General features: G+C 40.9%; 1 protein-coding gene across 1 annotated transcript; it reads right to left on the bottom strand.

Annotated features, from left to right (window-relative positions):
- Window positions 1–3,764: 3,764 nt before the first annotated feature.
- On the bottom strand, window positions 3,765–7,173 carry LOC129177410 (zinc finger protein OZF-like). Its single transcript, XM_054768517.1, has 2 exons — window positions 6,894–7,173; window positions 3,765–6,250 (listed from the first exon to the last, which is right to left on the bottom strand). The coding sequence occupies exons 1-2, from the start codon at window positions 7,087–7,089 to the stop codon at window positions 4,956–4,958; spliced, it is 1,491 nt and encodes a 496-aa protein (XP_054624492.1). The 5' UTR covers window positions 7,090–7,173; the 3' UTR covers window positions 3,765–4,955.
- Between the last annotated feature and the right edge of the window lie 16,299 nt (window positions 7,174–23,472).

The following is a 23,472-nucleotide window of genomic DNA, read 5'->3' as shown; positions in this document are numbered from 1 at the left end:
TTTATGAGAATAAAAAACAATGTCAATTTAGTAGCATAGAATGTTGATGTCTACTATACTCATACTAAGTCCATGTCTCCTATATTGGGGAATAGGAGTGGAAAGGTGACTATAGGGGTGTTACTGCATGCCTAGAGGGCTCTAATCATGTTAAAAAGTGTATTTAGAGGGTGGTAAACAGGTTTTCTATGTCTTATCTTCTCTTATGATGTCTACTATATTGGGGAATAGGAGTGGAAAGGTGACTATAGGGGTGTTACTGCATGTCTAGAGGGCTCTAATCATGTTAAAATGTTTTGGTTTTGGTTTAGTTTATTTGAACATGAAGGTTCCAATGGAATACATCTCATGAATCATTTTTTCACAGTTCCACATGTCCAAAAGGAGTAGGAAGAAGCAAAGCTTATTTAATCCTACCCCCCATCTATTCTACATCTATTACAGTACATGTTATTCACTTCCTGCATTCCATGTCATGTTTTCTGTGATAGTCAGGATAATACATAATAGATAACGGTAAGACCCCCCAAAAACCCATAAATAAATAAATAACTATGAATAAAGAACAAAACTTTTTTTCCCTTAAAAAAACAAAAAAAAATAACAAACCTGACAGAACATCATTGAGATGATCAAGACTCTTCTGCCTTGTATTTAGCAAACATCAACTGCTTGTATTGTTTTTTGAATTTGCTCATCTCTGTACTTTGTTTGAGTTCCTTACTCAATCCCTTCCATCATATAATTCCACACACGGAAATGCTGTGGGTTTCAGCGTAGTTCTCACATATAAATGTTTTAGGTTTAATTTTCCTCTAAGATCATATTTCTCCTCTCTGATTGAGAAATACTGTATGAGGTTTTTGGGTAACGAGGTATTAACTTTATACATTATTCTAGCGATTTGAAAGAATACTAAATCTGCTAATTTTAATATGTGTGATTTTAAAAATAAAGGGTTTGTATGTTGTCTATACTTGGTATTATGAATGATCCTCACTAATATGTGATATTAAAAATAAAGGTGTGTATGTTGTCTATACTTGGTATTATGAATGATCATCACTAATATGTGATATTAAAAATAAAGGTGTGTATGTTGTCTATACTTGGTATTATGAATGATCCTCACCATCTTTTTTGCAGTACAGTGAGTGAGTGAAGATTACTTTTGTAATTATTTCCCCATATCTCCACACAATACATTAAATATGCTAATACTAAGGAACAGTCCAGAGTGTGGAGGAATTTTTCATCAAGAACATATTTTGCTTTATTCAATATAGAGATATTTCTCACCACCTTTTGCTGTATATTTTTAATAAGAAATTTCCAACTCATTTTTAACTCATTACAACCCCCAGGAATTTATATTCTTCTACTTTTTCAATATTCACTCCATTAATTTGTATTTAGTTGTACGTATCCTTTCTGCTATTACCAAATACAGTCAAACTTGTCTATAGCGGCCACAAGAGGGAGTCTGCAAAAGTGGCCGCTATAGACAGGTGGCCTCTATAGACAGGTCCAATGGCGTCCAATTTGAATGTTGACCAGTAGAGGGGGGGGAAAAAAAGGGGAAAATAATAATAATCATGTTGACCAGTAGAGGGCACTGCGGACTGCGGATAAAAGTTGTACAGCACTACTAGGCTTGTTATTATCATGGTTCATGGTTCATGGTTTTAATCCATCCTGAACATGCATATGAGTCAAACAGTAGCACATCACATAGTACAATTCACAATTTTGCATGTCCAAAAAGGAGTAGGAAGAAGCAAAGCTTATTTACCTACCCCTCATCAGTTTCACATCAGTTGCAATACATTTATTCACCTCTTGTTCTTCCAAGTGTACTTTGTAGGTCTACATGACAATGTAGTGCAATCATAGCCAAGGTTTTTACTTACTAAAAGGAAGCTAGAGGCTTAATAATAACTGATAGAATATATCCACCACCCACAGAACAAAGCTGTGCTAGTAATGTCTTACGCTTGTTTTTAATATTTTACTTTTTATATGGCAGAGTGTCATTACAGCTTTAGTTCATCAGGAAGTGACGGGAAGTGACGGTGGGCGTCCCGAGCAGGAGAGCTAGGCTCAGTGCTAGCTGTGAGTTTGGAGAGAGTTGGGAAGTGTGTTTATGTTGGCGTGGATGTAAAGTCCTGCAGTGTTCTCCGCTGTTAATAAAGCCATTAAAGTGCATCGGCGACGTGAGTCTCTCCTTCCCCACAACAAGCGGCATTACAGTATTGACCAGTGCACACCAGGAAATAAACGGTGTCACTTGTTACAGGCATTGGCTGGACAGCTATGTAGTGGGGCTTGTTTAACCTTTGCCTTGTGGGCAAGCAGGAAGGAGAGACGATGCTGAGAGATGTGTGTGTGTTCTGAGCTGCTGTCTGGTGGCCGCGTTCAAGAAATAAAGTTGGCAGAAGCAACAGGAGAAGTTTCCTTCTTTGCTTCGGAGCTGAATAACACTGACAAGTTAACAGACTAGTAGCGAACGGAAAAGAAGACGGCTTTGTTTGTGTCGAATACAGAAGATGAGGACTTTGATGGATTTGTGGATGACGATTGATGAAAAATAACGTGAGTACATTCTAAAATACTTCAATTAAGTACAACCCAACTCAGTTTTGCTCCCGCTGCCGCATGCATGCTAGCGTATGTTTTTTTTTTTTATTGTAGCGTCGCTGGGAGCACGTCCTGTTCCCAGCCTACTTTGCGGTAATGTTTTGGTGTAAATGCTCTTAAAGTTACATGTTTGACCAGGAAATAGCAAGCTCAAAAGAAGACAGCTTTTTTATGTGGAAGAACTGACAGTTTGTGTGGATCTTGTGAATGATTGTGACTGAGCTAGGACTCAGTAATTAAAGTCTACACACGACGGCTCCATTGATCGAAAAACAAAATTTTTTCGTGCATGAAGCTTCTACTTGAGTCGGTAATTTGGCCGCTATATGCAGTCAGATATTGACCGAGGGAGACAAAATGGGTGGCCGCTGGCCGCGTTGGACAGGTGACTGCTATACACAGGGTCTATAACATGTACATTTGCTGCGGGGATTTTTCAGTGGCTGCTATAGGCAGGTGGCCGTTCTATAAAGGTGGCTGCTAAGACAGGTTTGACTGTATATATTTTTTCCTTTGTGTGTTATATTTTGATGTTTTGTCCATTCATGTTATGTTCGCTGAGTTCCAGTTTGTGAAGCAAAAGAAGACATGCATTTCAGTCCAGCAAATCATTAAACCTGGATTGATAGTAAACTGCTATCAGGACTCTGTTTCAATTACTCATTGGTTACATAACCTCGTCATAATTTCGTCCTCAAAACAATCCACATGACTACGTGAAAGACGGATTCAACTGTCCTACCGTGCTTGATTTCGATTCCATTTGTTTCCATCTTCTGCGTCGCCCTTTCCTCTCGTGGTAACACCGTGACTTAACGCGTCTTGTTCTTCTGTAAAATAGCTCTTGTGTCCATGTGTAGAATGGTGGTGAACAAACGTCTCTGCTGCTGCTGGGAGGGGGTCGCTGGAAAAAAAACACACACCCAAAGACAAGCATGCAGGTAAGTTTCGGAAAACGCCTCCCGCCATCAGCTCCACTCCTGTTTATGATTATTATTAGCGGACACAGGAAGTATTTGAATTAGTAGTCGTTGTAGGTCGGAGTTTCATATTCTATAGATTCACTTCACAATGTATTTCTTCATTTCTTCATCATTTTGATGGTTATCGCTGACTGCAAAGACGTCCAGAGTGCTGTGTTTTTATTGACAATATTTAACAGGAAGGCAAAACACACAACACCAGCAAAAAAATAGAAAAATCAGCAGTAATTTGACAAGAATAGAATCAAAGAATTGGAACCTAACAAGAAAAAGTGGTGATTTTACGAGAAGAACGTCATACTGTTGCATTTTAGCAGCAGACATTTGAAATATGAAAAGAACAAAGCTTGTCATGTTGTGCGAAACAAAACACAACAAAATAAAGTGGTACTTTTAAAAAAATTAAGTCGGGGAAAATGTTAAAATATGAGAATAAAGTCCAAATATGATGGGATTGAAGTCATAATACTTCAAGTGGGGGTAAAATAAACATAAGTAGTAATGGTACAAACTAGCTGTAATTATACGGGAATAAAGTCCAAATATAAAGAGTAAAAAGTCCTATTCTAGTAGGTTGGGGGTATGTTAAATATTATGTAAATAAAGTCAAATAAAATACAATTACAAAGATCATTTAAGCAGAAAGTTGAAATATTGTGACTTTTTTTTAAATTGTAGGTTTGAAAAATTAGGTTGGGGGAAAAAGTTATATGATGGAAATCAAATCAAAATATGGCAATAAAGTCAAAATATTACAAGAAGAAAAGATTACTTTAGAATTAAGTTGAAATACCGTATTTTCACGACCATAAGACACATCGTATTATTGGGCACAGTCTCAGTTATGGCTGCTATTTCTGTATTTAACACACATATAAGACACACCGTATTATTGGGCACAGTCTCAGTTATGGCTGCTATTTCTGGATTTAACACATATAAGACACACTGTATTATTGGACACAGTCTCAGTTATGGCTGCTATTTCTGTATTTAACACACATATAAGATACACCGTATTATTGTGTGCAAACATGTGGGGGCGTTTGTTGATTTTGTGCAAAACCAAAATCAGACACTGAACATGTAAAAGGTTTCTTCTTTCTAGAAAGTCCAAATTACCCAAGTCTTGACAGCTTTTTTCACATCCTGCTTCTTCATTTACTGCTGCTGGTCTCACCAACACACTTGTGATTGTTAAGCTGGAACTGATAAGAGAATTCTTCAGCACACACACTGCAACTCAACACTTTACCAGTGTGTATTCTCATGTGGTTTCTCAAATATCCATGATGTACAAAACCCTTAAAACACACTGTACAGGTAAAAGGTTTCTCACCAATGTTTTCTCATGTGTTTTCTTAATGGTTGACTACGTCCAAAAGCCTTACCACACACTGAACAGGTAAAAGGTTTCTCACCAGTGTGTATTCTCATGTGTGATTTCAAATGTTGATTATGTACAAAAGCCTTACCACACACTGAACAGGTAAAAGGCTTCTCACCAGTGTGTATTCTCATGTGTATTTTCAAATATCCATTTTGTCCAAAAGCTTTACCACACACTGAACAAGTAAAAGGTTTCTCACCAGTGTGTGTTCTCATGTGTGTTTTCAAAAGATCAATATTTCCAAAACCCTTACCACACACTGAACAGGTAAAAGGTTTCTCACCAGTGTGTATTCTCATGTGTTTTCTCAAAAGGTCATTATGTACAAAAGCTTTGCCACACACTGAACAGGTAAAAGGTTTCTCACCAGTGTGTATTCTCGTGTGTTTTGTCAAACTTTGATTAAGTGCAAAACCCTTACCACACACTGAACAGGAAAAGGGTTTCTCACCAGTGTGTTTACTCATGTGTGTTTTTAAAAGTTTATTTTGTCCAAAACCCTTAAAACACACTGTACAGGTAAAAGGTTTCTCACCAGTGTGTATTCTCATGTGTGTTTTCACACAATACCTGGATCTAAAACCCTTACCACACACTGAACAGGAAAAGGGTTTCTCACCAGTGTGTATTCCCATGTGTGATTTCAAATGTTCATTTTGTCCAAAAGCCTTACCACACACTGAACAGGTAAAAGGTTTCTCACCAGTGTGTTTTCTTGTGTGTCTTACCAATTGATCCTTCCGAGTGAATCCTGTATTACACAATAAGCATGTGAATGGTTTCTCTCCTGTGTGTAATCTCATGTGTCTTTTCATATAACTACGGTATTTAAACACTTTGTCACAGTGGCAGCATTTAAAGCGTGTGTTGTCAGTGTGACATGTCATATCAGCTTGAGCGCCTTCATCATTAGTGTCAGCAGAGTGTGACGTTGTGTTGTCATCATCTGATAGTGGAGCTAATCGGTTGTCTGCTTGTGATCCTCCACAGTGGTCTCCATCAGCTTCTGTTGTCATGTGTTGAGTCGAGCGGCTGCTTGGAGGCTCCTCCCCCCTCTTCTCCTCACTTTCACCTTTGTCTTCATCATCTTCAGTCTTCACAGGGACACCAATCCCTGGAAACTCCTCCAGTCCTTCAAGGTGCTCTTTCTCCTGACTGATGCTGTGATCATTCTCTTCCTCTTTAACGTGGGGGGGCTGTGGCTCCTCCTCATCAGGTAGAAGATGTTCTGCACCGACATCTGTTGGACATAAAAAGACAAACACGCTATGGAATAGTTGTGAATCAACAGCACCTTGGCTGGTTACAGCCAGGCAGGACCCTCATTTTGCCACAATGGCTTCAAATGGCCTTATTGTTAGTCAGTGTTGGGCAAATTACTGACTTTTTTAATTACTTACTAAAAGAATTACTCCTTCATAAATGTAATTGTTTAAATTGTGTAACTTTTTGAAAAACCTAATCTGTAACCACCCCCGCAATATTATCTATTTGGTGGTGTGTGCCATTGAGAGATGTTTCTGAGGACTAATGGGCTCCACTCCAATGCGCAGAACCGACTGCGTTTCCGGTACGTATTGCGTACGGACAGAGTGAAACTGGGATTCAGCCGGAGTCTGTGACTTGCAATTCTATACCAAAATGACAGGGGGCACTGTTTTCCTGAGAGTGGTCACTCCCTCCAGTATATAAAACACATCCTGTGGTGTTAGTAATTGAAATAGTGGAACACAAAACAAGTAGCAATGAAGGGCATGCACGAGGAGACACTGACACGGGCGAAGTATTATTTTTGAAAGCATCAAACAAACAAAAATAAACTAATATTGTTGGCGACGGGCCGTTTAGGAATAATGTAATAATAATGATAAAAGTGGACAAACCTTCTCTGTATAACACAACTCGAGGCTTCTTGAAAACAGCGTCCAGTATCTGACGCTGTCGCTCGTTCTCCTCTTTGGTTCGAGAAAGTTCCTCCTCATACTCTGCTATCGTTCTTTCCAACACTACAAATATTTCTTCAACTGCCGTAGTTAGTCGCTGATTCACCAAATCTCTCAACATTTGTACTTCAAACATTTTCAAACACTCACTTGAGCGCTGCTTAGCGATGTGTTGATCTCTTTGTTAGCAGCTAGCAAGCACGCGCGCCAGTGCCGTTTTACCCAGTAGTACGCATGCGCAATTTTCGTCTTCTTCATGGCGGGTCGCAACCAACGTTTGAGGTGCATACCGCCATCTACTGGACCGGAGTGTGTATCCGTAGGTTGAGTACTTGGACAACTATACGTACAGTATTTGTATGTACTCTTTATACATACATAAATGTATGTGTAACCCAGCTGTGTTTTTGTGCGATTAAAAGAAATGTTATTTTTCTATAGGTAATGTTCAGAAATTAATGCCACTGTCGTTATCAGTTAAATAAGGTGCTACTAAATTTTATACATTCGTTGTTTTATTATAATTGTAGGTGATTCTCTTTATAAGAAATGGACATCTTTACGACAGTCTTGCGACAGTCGTTAATTGGTTACCATGGTGCCCTAGTGAGCGCTGTAGGCTCACACATGGTCAAAGTGTGTAGGAGAGCCACCTGTGTGTGCCAGGCCTGTCTGCTCAATCCATCACTGCATGACTTTATGCTGTTTTCCTGCTAGCGAATTGGATGTGAGCGACTGTTGCTGTTCCTTGTTGGCTACAGTGGAGGAAGAGGACACCATCCACCTACTTGTCATCATCATCGTCACCATCCTGCCGCTGCTGGAGCATCCCAGGCACCACAGCACACACTCATTCCTTCATACACAGCCCATATATACATGTATAGAGCTCTATAGACTCTTTATTTTTGTATGCTGGCCAGCAAATGTTAAATTGTGCTCAGGACAGTTTAAGGGACAGTCAACATTGTATATATACACACACACACACACATATATATATATATATATATATATATATATATATATATATATATATATATATATATATATATATATATATATATATATATATATATATTTGTGTGTTATATTTAGATGTTTTGTCCATGCATGTTATGTTCACAAAGTTCCAGTTTGTAAAGCAAAAGAAGAGATGCGTTTCAGTCCAGCAAATAATTAAATCTGGATTGATAGTAAACTGCTATCAGGACTCTGTTTTAATTACTCATTGGTTACATATGCACATACGTAGTCTGTATTTACAAACAAAGGGGAGAAAGAGGAGGGTAAAAACAAGCAAAGTATTCTTCTTCGTGTTCGTTTTTAACGGTGTGTGGCATCAATCACTTTGGTGCATTCCCTCACACACACCCCTTTGTGTATCATACTTCCTGCACCTCAGAATCACGTTCTATTGACTGCTCTTCCTGACACCACTGATCTGTACTAATAAGTTTGGATAGCTCATACGTCGCACCCGCCCGTGCAAGCCGCTGAAGCCACAGAGACGCCATCTTACCACTCACATCGACTACATTGGCACAGCGTACATAGTGTACAAAGCAGATGAAGAGGCTAACACAACATCTATATTTGACATTAAAAAGCTGGGAGATTCTCCCATTCCTTCAAGTAACGCAACCTTCGTCCCTTAAAAACCATTTGATACGTTATTCTCTATCTTTTGGCTATATTAAATGTACTTTTCCCCTTCCAATTCTCATTGCCTTTGGGACAAAATTCTACTGTGCACCCTGGCTCAGCACTCCCCTATAGCAATGATAGTTTTACTCCTCTAGAAAGAGATTTTCATTTGAACTGCATATCCCATCCCTTTTTTCCACTAAAATCCATGGTCATGATCCTTTACTTTTTATTCTTACTTTCATACAATTCACTATGCTCTCGTCTGTACAAAATATGAATCATAAAAGAGACAAGTTTTAAAATCATTTCACATTTTACTGGACAGGAATTAACAGGAATAATATGTGATTTAAAAAAAAGTCCAAATTCAGTCAATTTTAAGGTTGAATTTCATGTTCATTGCTGTTCCTCACACGTGTTCATTTTTTTTTCTTCCACCAGCAAGTAATCTCACCTTCAAGTTGGACAGGATAGCAGCGTGCCAACAAACACACACACACACACACACACACAAACACCCCTCTCTGCCAACAATAACCATGTGTCACGAATTGGCTGACGCCAAGAGTGGGAACCCAGAATGCAAATGGACACAGCGCTGAGTGAAAAAATACACTTTTATTACCGTAGGTAATAAGGTGCAAAGAATACAACAAAAAATACAAAAATATAACTAAGGTACGCAGGGCAAAGGCCAAAAAGTACTAACAAAAAATCACTGGCAAGCAGGAGAAAAAACTAATAAGGAAGCTGTAGCAAAAACGGCATACAGAGCAGGAACATACACGATACTAGTAATCACAATGGCAGCAAGGAAAGAGCAATGGAGACCAGTTGGAAGCCAGGGAAAGAAGGTGCAGGAAGCAGGGTAGGCAAAGGAATAACTGGCAACTGGTTGTGGTCTGGCAGCAGCTGATAAAGGCCCAGGAAATTGGTCACAGGTGATTCACATGAGTAATTAGGGGTATGGTATGCACTGCAACAGAAAACAGATAGGCGGCAGCAAAGCGACAACACTGAATCATGACACCATGAACACATACACACACACACACACACACAGAAAAAAACAACAACACTGAAACAAAACCATATGCTTTGGGTAAGACAATACGTTGTTTGCAATCTCAATGCAGATGTGTAACATTCTGAGGGACAGCAGAAGACAGTGCAGATGCGATACCAGATGATTGAGCCAAAGCATTGTCTGTGGAACAAAGTAGTCGTTGAACGCATCACACACCCTGATCACATCATCTGATGGTTTGACAAGTCCACCTCCATTTGTCTTCGTCAGGAGAGTACCGCCTGCTTCCTTACCAGCTGATGTGAGAGTGGTGAGACATTCAGGGCACACGACCTTTGGTTTTGTCATCTACAAGTCCAGCAATGTAACCGATGGCTGCATCCATTACAGGTGACAAGTGCAGATAGTTGGGCACATCCACATAATCATGATCTTCTGCCAGCGGTCAGGGTCTTCAAGGTTATACCTCCTGATGAGTAGCATGTCATCCTCCCCTGTAATATCTGCTTTTCCGAGTTGTCGGGCACTTGAAACATGGAGAATGTGGTTGTTTGCTTGTGCAATACAATTACCTCCCAGTCCTCCAATTTGGTGTCGTCCAAGCAGTCGTTTGTAGCTGGATTGGAACTGTCTTGCTGTGGGATTGTTATTTGTGCCTCCTGTGGACCGTACTGCACAGAAAAAAGCTCAAGATGGTCCTGACTAGCTTGTATGTCAGTGGATACTTCAGTTTTGACATCTTGGAACCAACAAGGTCTTCGTAAAGGCCAATAATGCTCTTGATCCCTGCAAGGAAGCCAAGGAACGGAGTCTTTCTTCTTGTCTGATGCATCGGGAGGCAATCCGAATGTCTCAAACCTGAAAGACAGATGTAGGCATCATGAAGAAATTCCCTCCAATACCTCTCGTTTTCCTTTCTCAATGGCGCCTTGTAGTTATGGGCCAAAGGGTTCCGTGAATTCATGAGGTGGAAAAGGCGATCGATGTACCTGATGAATTCAACGGTAGCCTCTGAATCCTTGAACTGACGTAGCTGAAGCTCTTTGTTGCAGAACTCTATTGTGCTGCTCAGACCCTGAGCAGCAAGGTTTACCTTCATCTTCTGCTTTTCCCAGTTGATGTGTGCTGCCTTAAGCTTATTACCTAGCCCAACTCCTTCCTTTTAATGTCTTTTATGTACTTCGTTGATGTAGGCCCATGAAATTTGACCCCCATTACCGTTAGTGATGACCCATCCTGATGCCACAGTGTTCTGAATTAGTTTCAGCATATGGCATATGTCAAGGAGCACGTGCACTTTTTGGTTAGGATTATCTGGGTGAGGGAGGCTGGGATCCAGTGCTGGAACATCCTAGGTTGCTCCCATCTCTTCCATCATTTGTAGATGACATGACGGACCATCGCATGTCAGTGACACGCACGTTACACCAGCATCATGAAGTCTGGTCAGGCACTGCTGGACAAGGTTAGCCCGTTCCTCGCCTGACAAACCATCAACTAGAAAACAGCCAACATTATGTCTGCAGGAACACCAGAGAAGGTTTTGGACAATGCAGCAGCCCCATTGGCAGAAATGAGATTCTCCTCCTTCAACTTCCTTCAGATGTGTGACTCATCTTTTTGACCAAAGCGACTTTTGCTGCAACACCTTCACTTTCTTCTGCAGGGTATCAATTTTGACGAAAGCTTCATCTCGTCTCCTTTTGACTGCTCTTGGACTTTGCAGCGTAGCATAGCAGTGATCATCAAGGATGGCAGATGAACTCAGTGAATCTTGGGGGGCTGTGTTGTTTGCAAAGTTGCTTGAGCATAGTTTCTCTCATTTGGAGGTTTTCTGCAGGGTTTCGTTATCTAGAAAAGAAAAGCGGAAGGGTGGAAATGTTGCCACTTTCATACATTTCACAGGACATGGATCATAATTGCTACAGTGGGTCGTAAATGTATGACCTTTTTTTCTCTCTCTGGTGATGTACTTTTAAATGAATCATTTTCCTTAAGATTTCATCAAAACACCTTCATCAAAATGAAAAAGAAACAAATACTCCAAGTAAACAGACATGTTGCTTTGCATGTTATACTGGATAGAACAGCAGTCGTGTAGAAATTTATTAGAAACACTCACACAGCACATTTTCAATTTGACAAGATGATTTCATTCTTTTTCTTTATATTTTCATTTTAAAATTTTAATATTCATTCATTGATTTTATTCAATCATTTTTTTAAAGCCTCAACGAGGCATCGATAATGAGGTGTTTTCATTGGGACAGAAATATGAAGGGAAAAAAGCTTTTTTTGGAAATGAATGGCAGCACTGAAATTAAATGGCCCCAAAATGGTGCTAATGGAGATATGAACAGGAAAAGGAAAAATATTAAAAGCATTACAATTAAGGTTAAAAATATCCCATCTGTGTTATAAATCTTATTATTTCAGTTGAATGCATGATTAAAAACTCTCAACAGAAAATACTGAAGTTGAAAAATGTCTCCTTTGTAATTTTTAGGAGTAAGAAAATGAAACTAAAATGCATACCTTCTGCAAATGCCTTGGAAACTGGAAAACTGTGGGAAGTGCATCCTTTTTGAGACGTGTTGTTTGGCCAGTTGTGTCAAAACATGCTGCTTCAAAGTGGTCACTACAAAGGACTGATTTACGTGTTGGTGTCCACTTATGTCGTCTCATGTTTACGAGCCATGATGCCAGCAACTGTCGGCGGCTACACGGAAACCTACACAGGAAAAAGGTGAAAGTAAAGAAATACATATATCATGATAGAACAAAAAAGTACGTACATTTCCTCTTAGCTGTTATAGAGCTATATAAACCTATCAATTCTGGACATACATATCATCCAGGCCCGTAACCGGGGGGGGGGGTTCGGGGGGTTCGAACTCCACCCCCGCGGGCGACCAAAGGTCCGCTTGGTTAAAAAAAAAAAAAAAAGAAGAAGCTGCTATCAAGGTGTGCCATTGTAACGGAGTGTAGCTGTGCTGTGATAAATGATGGCAGAAGTGTTGCAACAGCGCCTGTTGCTGGTGAATAGTGGCATGTGCACATTGCTGCAGGAAGTGCTCAGACATGCTGAGTCACGTTTTTGCACTGTCTGGGATATTTGGTGATGTAATGTTTACTGTGTGTTTATATTTTGTCATATAGAATGTCATGTGCATTTGATAGTGTTCACTCATTGGATAAAATTCTATGTCATTGTGACTATGTTGTTTGCGTTGTGCTGTTTCTACTTGTTGCTACTTTGCTAATGCTAATTGCTGGGCCTCATTTAGTATTACAGGCTGTGCAGCAGCAGCCATGTTGGCCACGTGAGATGTGTTCAGGGACATCATGCAAAAGAAGTTTGAATGTGTTAACTTGTCCTGTATTGTAAATTGGATTACTAAATATTTCATTGTATAAGTATCAGCACACCTGTGAGACAAATGATAAAATGTGAAGATAATTGTCAGGGTTCACTTCCTGTCCCTGCCATCTGTCTTTCCCTGCCTTCTCCTGGGCGTATTCTTTCCCATTTCAGGAGCCCTTTCTCCGGCTGGAGGCGGGACGACAGGGCGCACCTGTCTCTGATTAGCCAGCACATCCTTTTAAGCATATGGATGACACCTGGGAGACGCTGGATTATTCCCAAATGGTCTGTGCCACATACACGGATAGTCGTTTTCTGGCTCTTTGGACTTTACTTCTTTGTTACAGTTTTGGCGGACCTCTTTTCCCAATCCTGAGGTCCAGCTTACTCTGCGTCTCCCAGAAGGTGCGCCCGGTGTTCCCGACTCTCCAGGCAAGAACTCCCTCAGCTCCCTTCCTACTGCGTCCTTCATGGTGCCCTTTAGTTCAGCCCTCCTGACTCCCGCACCATCGCCTTTTGCTCTGTTTGCACTTAATTAAAAGACTTTCTTACCTGTCCACCTGCCTCCCGCCTCTGCATCTGGGGTCCAACGCCCACCGAACATAACAGATAATAATGTGAAGGGGAATTAGAAAGGGTTAGCCAACCAATATACTACACCATCACAACCAATTGGAAAAACTTTCTTTTGTTTTGTAAAATGGAATCCAAATTGCTGTAGACAAAAAGGTTATCAACCTGGAGGAAGTGGTGGACATATTTTCCAAGAAAGATGATGCTGAATGAGCGATAGGTAAGGCTGAAACACATTGTAGTGATTCATATAGTGTAGGCCTGTGGAAATAGCATCCCCCACTGAAGCCATGGCATGCTCAGTCGCCCAGTCAACTGATGAACTTATCTAAATAGGGCAAGCTTGATGTTGGCATTTTGCCCTTAAGCTTGTCATTTGGAGGAAGTAACGTTGTTATGTCTGTCCACAATATGCATCACAAAACTGTTTTTTCGGGCTCCAAATGCTAAATTTTCCCTGCTCTGGGAGGGGAGGGGTGTCCCCCTCCCACACCACGCTTCGCTCCCTCGCAAAAGGTCCGTTGACTAAGATTTTTTAACCCCCCCGAAAAATATCTGGTTACGGGCCCGTAATCAGAGGAATTTTACACGATCGAAAATATCTGTCTGACAGTTCCAAACCCTTAAATGATCAATCATAAATCTACATTTCAATCATACTTACAGGTGAAATGTTCGTCCACAGCCTTTGAACTGGCGATTTGTGCAGTTAATAGCTGCACATGAAGGCATCTTAAGGCAGCATTTGTGTCCAATCCGAATGAATAAAGGAAGTTCACCACGAATGCAAAAGCTTGTCGAGAAGTGTTTCTTGTGAGTGGCAATATGGCGGGGGGGACAAAAGAGGGGGACAAAAAAAAAAAAAACAGACAAGGACCACAGCAGCAACAACAACAATTGTGACAACAAGAACAGAACAACAGAAACATACAGAACTACATCAGCAAATAAATGTCTGTGACAACTATAAAGACGAACAAGGACTAAAGGACAAAACAATATCAACAACCACAATGACAACGCTGTCAATGACAATCACACATAATAGCAGTCATGAAATGATTATCTATGATAGTGATCACAATGATAATACTGCATTGAAACAGTCACACATAATAGTAGTAATGAAATGATTATCTATGATAGTGATCACAATGACAATACTGCATTGAAACAGTCACACATAATAGTAGTAATGAAATGATGAACCATGATAGTGATCACAATGATAATACTGCATTGAAACAGTCACACATAATAGTAGTAATGAAATGATGAACTATGATAGTGATCACAATGATAATACTGCATTGAAACAGTCACACATAATTGTAGTAATGAAATGATTATCCATGATAGTGAACAGAATGATAATTACTGTAATGCACATCATTGTAAAAAAAACTATAGTCATACTGCTGAAATCACCGTCGCTGTAATAAAACCAACAACATAATAACACCCTGGTTAACTCAGTGAGTAATGTGGGAAAGTACGTATGTACTGTGAGTGTGCATATGTACAGGTATCTCTGTATGTGGGGAAGACTTCATATATATATAAGGTGCAAGAATGTGTGGGTGTGTAATTGTCACTGAGAATGCATGAAAGGAAAGGGGCCGCACTCCACCTTCCAGAGAGCCCCGCCCCAAATAGCCAGGCCGAGCCCCCGCCGCCAGAAGGCCACCAGGCCCACAGGGGCAGGCAGCACAAAGATCAGCGCCCCAAGAGCCAGCCCAGAGAGCCCTCCCCCCCGGGAAGACCAGCAAGGGGCCGAAGAGAGGTAATCCGAGCCAAGGACAGGGCGCCGGTGGGCCGGAGGACTGCCAACCCCTGAGACCAGCGAGAGATCACACCCCACAAAGGCAGACGAGTACCAGGGGCCGCTCACCGGCAGGCCCAGAGACACCCCCACAACCGGAAAGAAGCCCGCCCACGCCAGAAGTGGGAGCACCGCACCCCAAGCCGCAGGGAGGCCAAGCACCAGAGCCGAGAAGATGAGACCAGCAGCAGACCAGCCGATGGACCCCACCAGCCACCAGAAGCCAGACCAGCCACATGCCGCCAGAGCCGACAGCGCACCACCCGCGCACCGGAGCCCCACCCCCGACAAGCCCGCAGACAGACAGGGGGATGCGAGGACACAGACAGTGGCCCAGCAGAGCACAAAGAGCAGCGGCGACAAACGCCCAAGCGCCCGGCAGAGCACAACCCCCCCCAGCGAGCCCTGCCCCAGGGCACACGCCCCCCCCCCGCGCCACCCAGACCGACTGTACCCGCAAGCATGACCAAGCCCCAACCCACCAGTTGGCCTGGCAACCCAGCAGCCGCCGCAGTGCAGCAACCACAAGCCCCCGCGGCGGCACGTGGGCCACCCGCAGCGCCGGCACCGCCCCCCGGAGACTGCCGAACCCGCCCCAAGAGCGCAGAGGCGCCCACGGCACGTGTCAGTCCAAGAGAATAAATAAAGAGAATAAAATTATAATATTATGACAATAAATTGGTGAAATTATGACAAAAAAATCATAAATTTACGAGAAAAAAAGTTGTGATATTACGACAATAAAGTTGTAAATTTACAAGAATAAAATTCTAATACAAGAATAAAGTTGTGAATTCATGACAAAAATTGTTTACATTTACAAGAAAAAAGGCGTAATATTATGACAATAAAGTCACAAATTTACGAGATAAAAGTTGTAAATGTACAAGAAAAAAAGTAATAATATTACCACAATAAAGTCGTCAATGTTATGTGAAAAAAGTCATAAATGTACGAGAATAAAGTCAAAATATTACGACAATAAAGTCCTAAATTTACAAGAATAAAATTATAATATTATAAGAATAAAGTTGTGAATTCGTGAGAAAAAATGTTTACATTTACAAGAAAAAAGGCGTAATATTATGAAAATAAAGTTGTAAATTTACAGAAAAAAACTTGCAAATTTAGGATTTAAAAAATCGGAATATTACGGGAATAAACTCTTATATTTACAAGGAAGAAATTCATAAATTTACAAGAAAAAAGTTGTAATATAATGAAAATAAAGTCATAAACGTACAAGAATAAAGTCGTAATATTATGTGAGCAAAGTCGTAAATGTTTTAGAAAAAAAGTAGTGAATTTAGAACAAAAAAAAATTTATATTATGAGAATAAAGTCGTAAAATGTAAATTTACAAGAATAAAATTATCATACAAGAATAAAGTTGTGAATTCATGAGAAAAATTGTTTAAAAGAAAATAGGCGTAATATTACGAAAATAAAGTCGCAAATTTGCGAGAATAAAATTATAATATTATGAGAATAAAGTTGTGAATTTATGACATAAAATCATTAATTTTTTTTTAGAAAAAAAGTCGTAATATTACAACAATAAAGGTGTGAACTTCCGAGAATAAAGTTGTACATTTACGAGAAAAAAAGTTGTAATATTATGAGAATAAAGTCTTAAATTTACGAGGAAGAATGTCAAAAATGTACACAAATAAAGTCGTACATGTACAAGAATAAAGTTGTAATATTACAAAAATAAAGTTGCAAACTTAGGAGAATAAGGTTATAATATGAAAAGAATAAAGTCGTACGTTTCCGAGAATAAAGTCGTATTACAAAAATAAAGGTGTACATTTTCAACTTTTTTTCTTGTAAATTGGCCCCCCCCGCGACCCAATGTCGGACGAGCTCACATGACAAATGTTAAACTTCCTCCTAGGAGGAGCGGGTGTTGAGCGAAGGCGTCCGCCAATGTGACAACGGCGCACACTTCCGACGCAAAACGAAGCGAGCAGAAAGAGCTCGTTTCCAACGCGTTGAGAGGCTCTCATTGTGAAAGGGCGCAGTCACAGGAAAGACTTTTCCTCCCCTGACAGTTCATAAAGAGCACATTTTTGTAAAATGTGCCCAACAATCAGTCGCCAAGCACATCAATCAAGGACGCTCTGGATCACACAGTCTCTCCTCACCGATGTGCATCGTGATCGTCAGCAGTCACTTCAAGGAAATACCAACTTATGGAGGAGAAGTCTGACTTCAGGGAAGAATGCAACTTCAAACACTTGACTATGCGAGAACAACGCTAACAAACTTTAGCATAGCAGTATATGGAACCGAGTTAAGGAAGGGAGTGAGTGAAGACGTCTAACGAGGCACTCAAACCAGCCATTTCAGCTGATGTGCATCCTGATTGGCTGTAGACGTTTGTCAATCAATCAATCTCCTTCGTGCCGTTTCTTGTCGCGGTCATGGCTAGCAAACTAGCTAACCGTGTGAGCTGCTTGCTAACCGCCAATACCGTGAACAATAGAAGAAACAGAAGAAGCTAATCGCGTCACGGGAGGAGACTGTTTGGATGTTTGGGACAATCCGGCAACGTTCCATGAGGAAATGTGGTGATGGTAATGATCAGGGTTGTTTTGGTAGGGGTAGGGGCAGGGTTAGGGGTTAGGGTAGGTGTGATACAGCCATTTTGTATCAAGAGGGGGTGCCTCCAAATTAAATTCTGCTGAGGGCCTCAATTTGGACAGGAGGAGGCCCTGCATTCCATTTATCGAGCATTTTTTTCCCCCACCTTTGGTCTAGAGCCCCCGCCACCCTACGGCATATCCACACATAGTTGCAAATGGTGATGAATTATTATTCATTCATTTGAAAACTGTGATGAATCATTTGACAGCCCAACATATAACTCATTTTACACGCTTTAAAAAGACAAATAAATCATAATAAGATGTGAAATACAAACAAAGGCAGCACTCAGAGATGGAATACTGAAGCAGGGTTGCAAGGAAGGTAAACGTGGTCGTCGTAATGTCGTGAGTGTTGGAAGCACACAATGAGGGGTCGTCGTGAGCCTTCACTGCGTCGCTACCACGTCAGAAGCTAGCAGCCTATTGTTTGCGCGCCGCCCATCCATTTACCTCCATTACCCCTCCATGTTTACCTCCGCACGGTGCCCAGAATAACCTGTCACTCCGCAGTCACTGTTTGCGCGTTTCCTCCAATAGCGTGACTCTGCTGCATCGGGGTGGGGGGTGAGGGAGGAACTCAATTAAAACAGGATAGAAGGAGGAAAACAAGATGTGACCGAGGTGGATTTCACAAAGGACAGGAAGCTTGCAGTCATGTCAGCGAGAAGCGGGACAGAGATTAGTGATAGAAAGAAGTTAGAAGGCTGGGGGGGTGGAATTCAAGCCAGGTCGTAAACGGTTTGAAAGGAGGAGGGAACGAGTCGGAAGGAGAAGAAATGCAGGAAGGAGGAAGGAGACGTAAAAGGAGAAATATTGGTACCTTAGCTTTGAAAGCCATTTATAGACGTGCTTGTGATCACGTTGGCCAAACATTCACGTCTTGCTGTGCAGCGATAGACCAGGCGATGAAAGCTTGCTAACAACAAACGTTGGCTCAGAGCTTTTGCTCTTTGCTTGTGTTACTCGTGTCGGCGCTCGGACAACTTTGATCTGTCATCCCGCCTCAGAGCTAACCTCGTTACATCACAGCTCAGCTGCTGGACTCTTAACGGCTTATTCTACTCTATGGTACGGCTTAGGGTTAGTTCAAGTTAGAGTTAGTATAGGGTTAGGGTTAGTTCACGTTAGAGTTAGTATAGGGTTATGTTAGGGTTAGTTCAAGTTAGAGTTAGTATAGGGTTAGGGTTAGTTCAAGTTAGAGTTAGTATAGGGTTATGTTAGGGTTAGTTCACGTTAGAGTTATTATAGGGTTAGGGTTAGTTCAAGTTAGAGTTAGTATAGGGTTATGTTAGGGTTAGTTCACGTTAGAGTTATTATAGGCTTAGGGTTAGTTCAAGTTAGAGTTAGTATAGGGTTATGTTAGGGTTAGTTCACGTTAGAGTTATTATAGGCTTAGGGTTAGTTCAAGTTAGAGTTAGTATAGGGTTATGTTAGGGTTAGTTCACGTTAGAGTTAGTATAGGGTTATGTTAGGGTTAGTTCAAGTTAGAGTTAGTATAGGGTTAGGGTTAGTTCAAGTTAGAGTTAGTATAGGGTTATGTTAGGGTTAGTTCACGTTAGAGTTATTATAGGGTTAGGGTTAGTTCAAGTTAGAGTTAGTATAGGGTTAGGTTAGGGTTAGTTCACGTTAGAGCTATTATAGACTTTAGTTCAAGTTAGAGTTAGTATAGGGTTATGTTAGGGTTAGTTCACGTTAGAGTTATTATAGGCTTAGGGTTAGTTCAAGTTAGAGTTAGTATAGGGTTAGGTTAGGGTTAGTTCACGTTAGAGTTATTATAGACTTTAGTTCAAGTTAGAGTTAGTATAGGGTTATGTTAGGGTTAGTTCACGTTAGAGTTATTATAGGCTTAGGGTTAGTTCAAGTTAGAGTTAGTATAGGGTTAGGGTTAGTTCAAGTTAGAGTTAGTATAGGGTTATGTTAGGGTTAGTTCACGTTAGAGTTATTATAGGGTTAGTTCAAGTTAGAGTTAGTATAGGGTTATGGGCACTGTTAGTTCACATTAGAGTTATTATAGGGTTAGGGTGAGTTCAAGTTAGAGTTAGTATAGGGTTATGTTAGGGTTAGTTCAAGTTAGAGTTAGTATAGGGTTAGGTTAGGGTTAGTTCACGTTAGAGTTAGTATAGGGTTAGGTTAGGGTTAGTTCAAGTTAGATTTAGTATAGGGTTCGGTTAGGGTTAGTTAAAGTTAGAGTTAGTATAGGGTTATGGGCACTGTTAGTTCACATTAGAGTTATTATAGGGTTAGGGTGAGTTCAAGTTAGAGTTAGTATAGGGTTATGTTAGGGTTAGTTCAAGTTAGAGTTAGTATAGGGTTCGGTTAGGGTTAGTTCACGTTAGAGTTATTATAGGGTTAGGGTTAGTTCAAGGGTTAGTTCAAGTTAGAGTTAGTATAGGGTTAGGTTAGGGTTAGTTCACGTTAGAGTTAGTATAGGGTTAGGGTTAGGTTTAGGGTCAGGGTTAGAGTTAGGGTCAGGGGTTGGGCTCCAGACGATTTTTCTTTCGTACAAGAAGGGGCAAAATGGCTCTTTGGATAGTAAAGGTTGCTGGCCCCTGGTATAGAATTTATTTCCAGCATGCATAAAGGTTACATTTGAATTAGGGCTGTCAATCCATTAAAATATTGTATCGCAATTAATTGAATGTTGTCCATAGTTAACTCGTAATTAACTGATAGGAAGATGTTTTCATCTTTAGTAAGTGACCTTTTGAAAGGTCATTTTACAGTTTTTAAGGCACCTATCAGCATGAGACTGGATCATATGTTTGCATCATCACAAAATGGAGCTCAGTGTATAAAAAACAATCAGAATGTACAACATAGACACTGGTGAGGTCAGCTGTCCATCACTCAAATATCATTCTCTTCAAGCAAATCATCTCACTAAATGTCATTGTGACGAACATGACACATGTAGAGTAGAGTCGGTAGAAATAGGACTGCACCCAATGCTGTAGCACAAACGCCAATAAATTGATAATAAATGATAATAATAACGCTAATCAATTCTGTTGGGAGCCTTTACTACCATCCCATTGAGCACTGCGTGTGCGCTCATTGACACAAGCCCCCAAATTGCTGCCCTCGCCTATGCCTGCTATGCCTGGTAACTAGCAGCTCCTAACCCAAATTTAAGCTTGCAGTGCAAAGCAAAACATCAGCCGAGATGAGATGGCTGGCATCTAAAAAACATTCGTAAACTTAACTGGTCATTTATCTCTTGCATCATGTATATGTACGTATATGCATATGCATATATATAGTATGTACGTATAGACATACAGTATGTATATGTACGTCTATGCATATGCATATGTACGTATATGCATATGCATATATATAGTATGTACGTATAGACATACAGTATGTATATGTACGTCTATGCATATGCATATGTACGTATATGCATATGCATATATATAGGATGTACGTATAGACATATGTATATGTATATGTACGTCTATGCATATGCATATGTACGTATATGCATATGCATATATATAGTATGTACGTATAGACATATGTATATGTATATGTACGTCTATGCATATGCATATGTACGTATATGCATATGCATATATATAGTATGTACGTATAGACATATGTATATGTATATGTACGTTTATGCATATGCATATGTACGTGTAGGCATATGCATATGTACGTATAGGCATATGCATATGTATATGTACGTATAGGCATATGCATATGTACGTATAGGCATATGCATATGTATATGTACGTATAGGCATATGCATATGTACGTATAGGCATATGCGTATGTACAGTATATGTACGTATAGGCATATGTATACAGTATGTATATGTACGTATAGGCATATGTATATGTACGTATAGGCATATGCGTATGTACAGTATATGTACGTATAGGCATATGTATATGTAGGTATATGCATTTGATTGTTTTCTGTGTTTTTTGTTCGCATTTTTGGCTTTCTGGAAGGAATGGATTGGATTGACATGATTTCTGATGTGAAAAATTGACCGAGTTAGTGTCCGTTTCGGTGAGAGTCTGAGCTTGTGGAAGGAATGAATGACGCTAACCGAGGCTCCACTGTGTTTCTTTTGAGAAGTGTTGTCTAGAAATGAAAAAGATAAAGAGGAATATATGATGAATGAAGCGCCAGTGGGTTTGGCTTCCCTTCTTCCAGCAAAAACATCCGAGCATCTTCCAAACATTGGCTTGTTGTGCTTTGAGTGCTGCATGTTTTGGGACTTTGGTCATGACATATTGTGTGTGTGTGTGAAATGGTCATCATTACAGAGATGATATATCTATGTATCTATTTCTAGGCGTCGAGGGAGTCCAGTTAGGGGGGTCTTAGGATCTGGTCTCTGCTATTTGCAGACGATGTGGTCCTGACTGCCTCATGGGGCTGTGACCTTCAGCGTTTACTGGGGAGGTTTGCATCTGAGTGTGAGGCTTCTGGGATGACACTCAGCACCTCCAAATCCCAGGCCATGGTTCTCAGTGGGAAAAGGGGGGGTTGGGAATGAGGTCCTGCCCAAGGGGTGGAGTTCAAGTATCTCAAGGTCTTGTTCACAGGTGACGGAAGGCTGGAGTGTGAGGTCGACAGGTGGATCAGCACAGCGTCTGCTGTAATGCGGTCACTGTACCGGACCATCGTGGTGAAGAGAGAGCTGAGCCTGATGGCAAAGCTCTCAATTTACCCCCCATCTATGTTCCCAGCCTCACCTATGGTCATGACTCAAAGAAGTGGATGGATGGATGGATGGATGGTTAGATGGGGGTTGGGTGGGTGGATGGATGCATGCATGGATGGATGCATGCATGGATGGATGGATGCATGGATGCATGGATGGGTGGTTGGTTAGATGGGGGTTGGGTGGGTGGATGGTTGTGTGGGTTGTTGGATGGATGGATGGATGGATGAATAGGTGGGTGGTTGGATCGGTGGGTGGATGGATGTTTGGGTGGCGGTTCTGTGGGTGGGTGGATGGATGCATGGATGGGTGGATGGATGGACAGATGGATGGATAACGGATGGATGGATGGACAGACGGACGGATGGATGAAGAATAACAATGTGTGATGCTAAACTAGAATGGTTCTCATTCCCATGAGTGGACTATGAAGGATGAAGTGTTTCCTGCATAGCAGCATATTTTTAGGTGGAGTACTTCAAGAAACCAGATGATTTTTCCAAGGCCTCAGGGCCCAAGTTCAGCATGTGGGATTCCATGTTTGTCAGGTTGTGTTAGCATCGTTTCCAAGTGATACAGGCAAGCTGTATCACTGTTGCAACAGTGTACTGTTGCTCTGTGCTCAGTCTGCAGGATGCTAAAACGTGTGTCAAGGTTCATTCTTTAATGTGTAGATGGGTTAGCCTTGTGCCTTCAACAAATGAACAAATTAATGACATGAATCAAGGCCCCAGTCTACATCCAAACCC

The sequence above is a fragment of the Dunckerocampus dactyliophorus genome, chromosome 2 (assembly GCF_027744805.1).
Source record: "Dunckerocampus dactyliophorus isolate RoL2022-P2 chromosome 2, RoL_Ddac_1.1, whole genome shotgun sequence".
Classification (NCBI taxonomy): Eukaryota; Metazoa; Chordata; class Actinopteri; order Syngnathiformes; family Syngnathidae; genus Dunckerocampus; species Dunckerocampus dactyliophorus.
This window is presented reverse-complemented; position numbering and strand designations above follow the sequence as displayed.

Excerpts from the sequence above, each read along its gene's own strand:
- LOC129177410 (XM_054768517.1), bottom strand. The coding sequence starts at position 7,089 with ATGTTTGAAGTACAAATGTTGAGAGATTTGGTGAATCAGCGACTAACT. Across the intron at positions 6,251-6,893 it reads AGTTGTGTTATACAGAGAAG|ATGTCGGTGCAGAACATCTT; the intron begins GTTTGTCCACTT and ends TATGTCCAACAG.